This window comes from Liolophura sinensis, chromosome 6 (assembly GCF_032854445.1).
Source record: "Liolophura sinensis isolate JHLJ2023 chromosome 6, CUHK_Ljap_v2, whole genome shotgun sequence".
Taxonomy (NCBI): Eukaryota; Metazoa; Mollusca; class Polyplacophora; order Chitonida; family Chitonidae; genus Liolophura; species Liolophura sinensis.
In genome coordinates, this window is record NC_088300.1 from 14,352,002 (window position 1) to 14,362,501 (window position 10,500).

Below are 10,500 nucleotides of genomic sequence, written 5' to 3' on the forward strand. Positions count from 1 at the left end.
ACTTCTTGGCAAAGATGTGTCAAATAGCCAATCCCTAAATAAAATTTATGTATATTTCTCTGTCATGTGGTTCATATTTATTTTATTTATTTATTTATATGCATTAGACCCAAAAGTATACAATCATATATCCATGCTAAATACTCAGTGTTTAAAACTTAGCTTGTCCACTGTATAGGCCTGATTTAGGCTGAAATCTCTTGCTTACGAATCTCAAAGATCGTATGTGAATTTCTTCATTTGTCTGTGTGAACAAACCTTTCAGCCTCGATTAAATATACACAATACAAACTGTTGGAAATGTCACCATACCAACAAGAAAGACTGACCGCAACCTACAGCATACAAGGTGCATTACCTGTAGCGTAAAGTATTACCCAGAATGCAGCTGAACAATATCCATTTTATTGATGATTTCTTAAAGTGCACATATCTTTTGGCAGTAAACAAACAATGGCAAGACAGTCAAAACACTTTTACCTGAACTGATAATAACTTTTTTCAATGGCTTTTATTAATGATAACACATTCCAATACAGACACGCGTAAATGCAATTATAATACGAAATAGGAGTATCAGGTCTGTTCACTTGATACGTGTCATTAACATATTTAAACTGGGTCAAAGGGTGTAGCCGCTAGAAACGATCTCCCGGGAGAACATATCCTTCCACTGTCCTCTAGCCTTTCCTTCGACGTGGGCAAGATGGCGTGTAGATCGATTGTGAGGTTCTTGGCTTGGATTGTTCCCATTTTTCTCCTGGTACGTGTATTTGCAAATTCTTCGATAAGACAGGAATCGAAAGTTACACCAGTATGTTATACATATTTGGAATTTATCACCGTCACCAAGTAAGGTTTATATATAGATTGCGTGAGTTGTTGTGTGATGGTTTTCAGTCTAGGTGGCAAGTGTTTAAATCAAAACCCAGCTTGACTATGCAATTGCCGTGAAGCCATTGTTTGTATGTATCACCATTGGTTGGTAGTTTTACATTATGTAGTAATGGCGCCCGTTTACTCAAGCACGCACTATAAAGTCGCTGTATCGTGTTCAGTCATAAGGCATTCTTTCCTAAATCACATTAAAAGTTGTGTCTGAACCTATAATTCAAAAACATTCAGTTAACCACGCGACATAAAATCTCTTTCATCTAAATCTCGACGAAAGTACAGAATTAATCGCAATGCATCAGAACTTATCTTTAAAGCAGTTCATACAATGAAACTTGTAAATGGTTTTACAACGTCCTATTTAAAGTTGATTGAATGTGTGTTTAGTCCATCAATGACCTATGGATTACTTTGTGCCTTACACCAGGAAAACTGGAGTGAACTTGTAGCATATTGTCAATGGAAATTCGATACATCCCGTTTCCTCGTACACAGAGCTATACCGAAACTCTCGTACAACGTGTGATAGGGGACGTCCGTAACAGATACGTCCGTAACAGATACGTGGATATACTGTCTTTAATTAGCACTGGAGCGTTAATCTTGTCTGCATAGAGAAACAAGAGACTGTGGACCTGAGGCAGATTCCGTGACCTCATTACAGAATGGGGTAGCTTGTCATGTCATTCGTCCACAGAATATAATGGATACTTGATTCGTCTCCACTAATTCGGGGGCCTCCAGGTCATGTGATGTGTGTGAGTTCAAGTCCAGCTAATAAATAAATATGTCTTCACTAATCCCTCCAAAAGGAATTGATTACATGTGTGTTAATGTTCACATTATCAGACTGATACTTCTTTGAATGTTTGTGCATTAGCTTTTATCCTCTTACAATTTTAAAGGTGGGCAACTCATCAGCGGCGACGTACAAAGTGACTACCATAATAGTAAGTAAAAAGTCATTTAGAGGAAAACTTGGATTAAATGTCCACGAGCCAATTGACTAATACAGTTGTTAGCAGTTGTTATTATCAGTTGTACCTTTGGTACGCTTGTAGATTCAAATCCGACAATATATTTGGCTAAAAGGAGAAACGCTGCAGAGACGAGGCAGAATATCTTGGTTGTAATGTGATCTATTTGCACAAGTCAGAAACTAGAAAGCACTCCCAGAGCACAAATGTACAAACCTCTCACTATAGTGTATTCTGCATTCGTGTCGTAGCAAATAACAGCCCATAGCTAATTTTCCATTTACTTACACGTTAGCGTTTGGCTTTACAGCATTGTCCGTAAATCTGTGATCCCCGAAAGTTCCGTTCCTGATAATCCTTATCCCCTGACACGACTCCAGTCAAATTCCTGACAAGGGTAGACCGATGAAATTTTTCACCAAGCTGACAAACAGCTGATTGGAGTCACTAGTGTAAATCCGCCTCCATTTTCTGAAAAACATTTATACACCAGTATGGAATGAACAAGCAGTGAAAAAAAGCAGCCTAAAGGAGCAGAAGAAAATATATCTAAAATAGCAGAGGATTGATAGTGTGTGCTGAACTGGTCTTTGTGCCAAGATGTGTATAACTTTCATGAAAATCTGTGCTTATCTTCTTTTCGACTTATTCATGTTAATCGTTTAGAAAATTCCCGGAACAAAATCAAGATCCAAATCTCCACCAAAATGATACTTGTGTAAGGCTATTATACGAGTTGCCTCCCTTATTGAGACCGCATCTTTTCACTACTTGGTGTTATATGCAGGTTTTGTTCGGCTAGTAGTTCAACATCGACTTTCGATGCTTGAAAGGGAGATCAGCCACGAGTAAAGTAAGCTACAGGTAAGTGAAATAATTCTGCCACTGAAATTATATGGAATTGTTTCTGATGTCACAACAGGAACATCCGTTTACGATGGTTTCCAGCAACCCGACTGGAGGAACTACTTATAAGGGATATCTCATTGACATTCTGGCAGACCTGGAAAAGATTCTGGGCGTGGATTTTGACATCGACCTGGTGGAGGATGGTGCATACGGATACATGACGGAGGAGGGGAACTGGACCGGACTTCTAGGCCACTTAGTCCGAAATGTTAGTTATTCTTATAGGAGAAGAAAACTTAAATATCAGACAAATGCCAGTGAAAAGACCATGCATTTCCTCGCAGGTGCATACCATAAAAAATTCTAATATGTACCTCTAGTTGATAAATTATAAATAAAGTCAGCCCCGAAATCCGCTGGGGGCGACTTCATTTTGCTTAAGAACTAGTCCTGAAGTCTTCTGTGTTAGGAGAATTGCCGTCGGAAACCGCGGAAGTGCAGTTCGCACATTCCCGGTAGAACCCTTCTTCCTAGAAGGTAGTGAACGGTACAGTTCGTTTTCCGCTTGACGATCGGGAAACCGGAATGCTGGACGTAGGTTCTGAATTTACACGAACAAGCGGGCAGTTTTAACGACTCTCATTGGCTGAGAGGCAACACACAGCATAAATTACAGGGTGTTAAAGATGGAGGACGCGATGAACTCAGCGATTCAGCCAGCTTTGCCGTTTTCAGGCTTTACGTGTCTGGCGAGGAAAAATCGCAAAGTAATGCAGCAGGCACCACCAGATAGAAAAAATGTGTTCTTTTCAACCTATAGTGTCATTGTTTAAGTTTTCTTCTCCTTTAACGAAAGTATACCCCGGAGACTGTCTTTCATCTGATCATATTGGCTTGCTTAATCACTAACGTCATTTTGTTAACTAGATTATTTTGTATTGTTTTGTGGCAAAGTGTTGGTCTTTAAACTGAAAATCCAATAAAATGTTAAGTCAAACCACCAATTGTACATCCCACATATAGTGCAGAATATAGCGCGCAGCACTGACACAGGAGCCTCTCACGAATGCGATCACTGTGAGTTCAAGTGTAGCTCATGCTGGCTTCCTTTCCGGTCGTACGTGGCCAGCTCCTTCAGCAACCAGCGGATGGTGCCCGGTTTTCTCCCACCATAATGCTGACCGCCGTCATATAGGTGAAGTATTCTTGAGTACGGCGTAAAAATCAATTAAATAAATAAATAAATAAAACTTTTTAAAGCGCATGTCTTTGATTTAATCAGAATGTCTAGCTAAACCCAGAAATGCAAGCACCAGGCAGAATGATCACAAAGCAGTATTTTTTTAAGGACGGAGAAATCTAAAGTCAAATAGTTTATTCACCTTTTGGAATTGCTTGGCTTTTTTCTGCAACCGTGACCATTGCCTTTCATCATTGCTGTTGTGTATCCAGATGACCTAGTGGATAAATAATTAAACAAATTTGAACATTGTATTTTTAACAGGAGGCTGACATTGCAGCAGCGCCGTTGGCAGTTATGTCAAAGAGAGCCAGGATCATCGATTACACCCAGCCCTTCATGTTAGCCGGTCCTCAAATTCTGATGAAGACCCCCCAGGGATTAACAATGTCCAAGTTCTTTATGCTTCTTCAGCCGTTCTCTACCGGCGTGTGGATCACAGCGCTGGTCGGATATGTGGTCGTTAGCCTCGCCTTGTACGTCATCTGGCGCTGGAGTCCGTTCGAGTGGGGAAATGCCCCAACAGGGTCAGATGGGGATGTCAGAGATAGCTTCAATGTCCACAACAGCTTTTTATTTACCTTTAGTACGATGCTGTGGCAGGGTGAGTTGCTATCTAGAGTGAGACAGATCTCGAAAATCTCCGGACATGTCACATACAAGCACTTCTGTCGAATATTCATCAAAATTTGCAATGCACCGCACTATATACAGTACTGAGCACGTCTGAAACCATGTGGTACTGCAACCGATTTCTGTTTGTATTAAATATTGTTACGCATTGTTTTAAAATGCTTTTACGGCTAGTAATGCAAGGAATGGCGTTTGGAAAGAGCACAGCGATTTATTTAGCAAATAACTGGAATTATGGTTTTAAAATGGGTACAGTTCATTTAACATTAAATTGATTACTATATGTATATGTTTTATTGTAATAACTTTAGACAAAGGCAAACTCTATATAACAAAGACACACTTCCGCAAATATAACAGAAGTTTAGGTAAAAATCTTTCTCTGCGCAATTTAAGGATATTTTGTTGCACCGTATGCAGAAATTGGGGCCTCTGCGGCCGAGGTGGTTATCACGCCAGCATGGAACAGTGAACCAGGAGCCTCTCACCAGTGCGGTCGCTGTGAGTTCGTCCAGCTCATGCTGGCTTCCTCTTCGGCCGTACTAGGGAAGGTCTGCTAAAACCTGCGGATGGCCGTAGGTTTCCCCTAGGTTCTGCTCGGTTTCCCCCCACCATAACGCTGGTCCCCGTCGAATAAGTTAAATATTCTGGAGTACGGCGTAAAACTCCATTGAAGTAAATAAATGTAGGCCTATGCGCAATGACCATGTGACGTAGGTTTTAATGAATGTCACAATGTTTTCATATGTTAAACAGTTAAAGAGGCTATACTGGGGATTTTGGCCAGCATTTCGATCAGAGCAAAGCCATGCACTCCAAATTTTGCTATTATTTTTGAATAGCCCAAACTATTACCTTTCACAAAATAGTAGCTTCCGCTGTGCACGCTTTACACCTTTCAAAATCGGCACTTAAGATCACAAAATAAACAAAGCGTGTCGCATTATAACTTTTTTAAAAATCAAAATCTTTTTAACATGATAAATATTGCAGGTGCGAGACTGATAAATATCTGAGGAGCAAATGATTTGAGCTATTCTGTTGGTAAATGCAGGAAATTTGTTTTCATTATCTATTATGTATCCCCCCCCCAAATCCTCCCCCTCCAAATCTCCAGTATAGCCTCTGTAACAGCTAGATTTTTTAACCCCGTTGATGTTTTATGCCGTTCTGAAAAGTGCCTTCCTCATGACATTGTTGTCCGCTATAACCTTTAGTAGTTGGTAGTGCACGTATAGCACTCATGTAGTAAGCTCTGCAAGAATATTGCTCTTTGAGTAAACATCTAAGATGTGAACCATTTTGTCTGAATTCAGGTTATCCTCTGGCCCCAAGGTCGCTTTCCGGAAGAATACTCTGCTCCATCTGGTGGACTTTTACCATGTTTTTCTTGATTGCCTACATAGCTGCTTTGACGGGCAGATTTATCATCAAGGACTCCTTGACGCCAACCAAAATCAACACCTTTGATGACCTGGCACTGTCGAATTTGAGATACGGAGGCATAAAAGGGGGATCTACTGCGTATCTGTTCAAATCGGCCAAAAATCCATTAAGACGGCGCATGTGGAATCAGATGCAATCCAACCCTTCGGACATGGTGTCATCTACTGCAGAAGGCGTCAAGAAAGTTCGCGAGTCTAATGGCAACTACGCGTTTATCATGGAAACACCGATGGCGGAGTATCAGTCATCCATGGAACCTTGTGACTTGTACGTGACTGGCGAACCGCTGACGGACAATGGATACGCCTTCGCATGTACGAAGGGTTCTGGTGTCTGCGACCAGCTCAGTCATGCTCTGTTAACGATTAAAGAGACAGCACGGCTTCATGACTTACGTCAGAAGTGGTTCGGTGGGGAATGCGCAGTGAAGAGAGAGCAGAAGACCAAGTCCCCATTTGTTTCTCCGAAAACTACATTTACAATGGAAGACGCGGCCTTTGCTTTCCTTCTTCTTGGGCTTGGGATTATAATCAGTCTCATTGTTTTCGGATTAGAGATTTTCTTGAACGGAAAAGGCATTGTGGTAAGTGATTGCAGTTATTTATTTTTTATTTAAGTTTATTTATTTATTTAAATTTATTTATTTAAGTAAATAAATTTAAATTTATTTATTTAAATTTATTTTATTTAAATTTATAAATTTATTTAGTTATTGAAATTATTTTGATTGGAGCTTAAAGTTGTCACATACTTAAAGCTGTACTGAAGACCGACATGTTCACGTATACAAGGTGCAATTTTTTGTAGGATTTTTTATTTTACCTAAATAATCATGATTTATATGACACCCTTTGTCTGGAACAGGTGCTGTCCAAGACAAAGATTACCAAGTGCACGTAAAACAAAACGTACAGAATTAAGTTTGGTCACGAAAGTAGTCCTTTGCGCCTTCTATGTGTTACTCTTTTCATGTGGCTCTGTATTAGAAGATGTGTTTTATATCTACTCATTGGTTAGTAGTTTATGCTGTAGACTCCAGACACGAACACTAGATACATTACTCTGTGCAAATGACAATGCACGAGTCCAATTAGTTCAGTGTCATGGTTCATGACTAGCAAAAGAAATTAAAAGTACAGTGTGGTACTCGATATACGACAAACCATGCACCACTTGATGGTTTTACGCCGTACTCAAGAATATTCACTTATACGACGGTGGCCAGCATTATGGTAAGAGAAAAGCGGGCATTGCCCGGGAAACTCACGACCATCCGCAGGCTGCTGTCAGACCTTCCCACTGCACCAATGAGAATCCATACTCCATTGTGGGTTTCGTCAGCGAATACATGTACACGTTTCTTTCCGGCTGTTTACGGTTTCTTCAGCTCATATAAACTCTCCAGCAGTATTTTAAGTGATTTAATCTGACTCTGAGCCCGATTTTTAAAGTTTTCATTTTATACAAAGTACATTTGAGTTTGTAGTGACTGGTATTGACGGGAGTGCATATTCACATTTTATAGTTTATGATATCATTTCTTTATTAACATGGTATTGGTGCACAAAATGTCACCTCGTTAAAGTTTGAAGAAGGTGTGTGCGAGGATAGTTATTTTCCTGAACGTTCACTTCCGCCACTGTATTTTACTGCGAAATATTGATTAAATACTAAAAATCGTAAATGAAATCGGCACAGCTGTTTAGGTAACTACAGTTTTAGTTTCCCTCAATGACGACTTCGGTGGCCTAATGTTTAGAGTGTCCGCCTCGAAAGATCCCGGGATCACACCCAGGTTAGGTCATACCAAAGACTTTAAAAAATGGTATTTGCTGCTGCCTCGCTTGGCGCTCAGCAGTTAGAGGCTAGAGCAAGGAAACATGGGTGGGTGACCCGGTGTCAGTATAATGTGACTGAGTGGGGTGCCATGTTTGGTGTCGTCGGCATGATGCTTCATAGGCGACTGGGACTCGTCCTGCCACAAGAAGACACAATCAATGTATACACGTAATGACTCCTCGTCGTCATATAACTGAAAAATTGTTAAGTTCAACGTCAACCAAAAGCATATATACATACATACTTTCCCTCAACTTTGTTTTTCATTTGTTATAGATGTTTTTATTAGCGCATGACATAGGCCTATTACTTTACATACCAGCATGGGTTTTCGATAGAACTTTAAAGTAAAGGAAAAGGCATACCAACATTTTTTTGTTATATATTATATATTATCTAAAGTTTTTAGGAGCTTTTAAAGCTGTGGTGTAGACCCAAGCAAGCTACCCACAAGCACAAGTTCAACAATGACAGTCAACAGCATGCCTGGCTTTCAGACTTACATATCACAAAGTGAACCACCTTGAAACCACCACTAAGGAGATGTCTCGTGTACGTGTATATGAATAATATACATGAATTACCGTACCTCAAGATTATTCTTATATCTAGCGCATTTTATTTGCCACCTCAAGACGATATTTTGACTCAAAACGCTGTTTTGTTGCATTCTCCAAGTTCCATGCTGATTTGTAAGAATAGTGAATGCATTCTGGGGCGACTTCTTCGTGTTAATATTCAAAATTTGAATATTTCGGTCATACAACGTGTGATGTCATTTGTCATAGAGGTGTGACCTAGATTAATGTTAAAATTCTCGAGCCAAGGACTTCGATCAATCAGTGGTTTTTAGATGACATATCATAAAGTGGAATGTGCGCTTCTGTTCACAGATTTCGATATCAGTCCACATCTCATTTACACAATTGTCAAATCAAACAGACGTTGTCTTATCTTTTCCCCAGCTAAAACCGTTCGAAATATTTATTCATTTATTCATCTGAGGTTGTGTTTTACGCTGTACTCAATAAAATTTGACTTATTGACTTATCGGCGGCTAGCATTATGGTGGGATGAAACCGGGCAGAGTCCGGGGGAAAACATCCGCAGTCTGCTGGAAGACCTTCCCACATTCGACCGGGTATTAGGCTTATATCAGTGGTGGAATACACGTGTATGCCACTACATATTCATCCCAAATCGTTCCCCTTTGATACAGACATATCTATATAATCAATGTAATTCTGTTTTCCAGGTTCCGTCTAGCGGCAAAGATGATGAGATAAGGATACACGATCCTGCTTCCGGAATGTGACGCCACTACATCCGCGAATTTCTGCGGTGTATGTCCACATGTAACCAAGTTTTATCTCGTTGTGTTTAGCATGCGGGAAAAGCCATAATAACTTCTAATTCAGTTTAGAAGTAGTAGCTTTTCACGCTCATTATTCTGGTCACAAGATCGTTCAAATTTTAACATCATTTGCTTTTATTAAATGGCTGACAGAAATCCACTTTTCCAAGAAGTATATGACTGGGATCCCCAGGCGGCCTATATATATATATATATATATATATATATATATATATATATATATATATATTGTTCTGCACTAAGTAAAGACATTAGCGCCCAACAGGTGTTAAAGTCGTTCACGATATCACCAGAGAGTTTCCCGATATGATGTGTTTTATAATGTGACGTCAGAATATATCGCCATAAAAACTTGAATGTCACCATTTAAATGCAGTGCATTTAAAACTGGAAGAAGTGACTAATTTCGTTACTAAACTGGCGAATTCAATGCTGCATCAAATATTATTTCAGGATTTATTGAGATCAATGAGTTTTTCAGGGATTTGAGACGTACGGTAGAGTCACAGTTTGATTCTCGTCGATATTTTGATATCATTATTGGATATTATGTAACTAACCACAAAATATTTACCAGTATTCTAAATAAAATCATTTATAAAGTATCAATATATCTTGAACTGAAAATTCCTTATATTTAGTGTGGCTTGATGGAAAACTAACACTTACCCGCAAGACATCCAGAGGGTATGACATTCAACTCGAGTATACCCTCATTATAGTGGCGCCAATCTAACCCATCATCATTCTAGCCAACATCAAATCTGCATCATAAAAACATTAAGTCATCGTCACCATTACCATCATCATCACAATATCCACCATCACATGATCTTCATCAACACGTATTATTGTCAGTTCCATTGTCATCAATAACCACATCATATCGTCACCATCAGCGCCATCAACACGATCATAATAACAACCATCTTCATCATCTGATTTCTCATATCAACTTCATGACCATCACCATGACAACCACACCACATGGCCATCAAATAAACAACACATCGTCAGCATCATCAGCATCAGTTTTTCGTCAACGTCACCATCTTAACCACCATCACATCGTTGTCATCGACACAGTAACTAGCATCACATTTAGCTTGAGCTATACGTGTGTGTGATAATCGTATTAAAACCTTGACCCGCAATTCAAAAACGAGAGTAAGCTCACAAGCCTTGGTTTATTCTTTTTTCTTCGTTCATAACGCAATTAACAGAAAAGTAACGGTCAGTCCTTTTTC

At 39.5% G+C, this 10,500-nt stretch overlaps 1 protein-coding gene across 1 annotated transcript; it reads left to right on the forward strand.

Annotated features, from left to right (window-relative positions):
- Positions 1-702: 702 nt before the first annotated feature.
- LOC135468996 (glutamate receptor-like) lies at positions 703-9,446 on the forward strand. Its single transcript, XM_064747509.1, has 6 exons — positions 703-763; positions 1,800-1,844; positions 2,794-2,988; positions 4,225-4,564; positions 5,910-6,622; positions 9,134-9,446. Exons 1-6 carry the CDS (start codon positions 707-709, stop codon positions 9,191-9,193), a joined length of 1,410 nt encoding a protein of 469 aa, XP_064603579.1. The 5' UTR covers positions 703-706; the 3' UTR covers positions 9,194-9,446.
- The last annotated feature ends 1,054 nt before the right edge of the window (positions 9,447-10,500 follow it).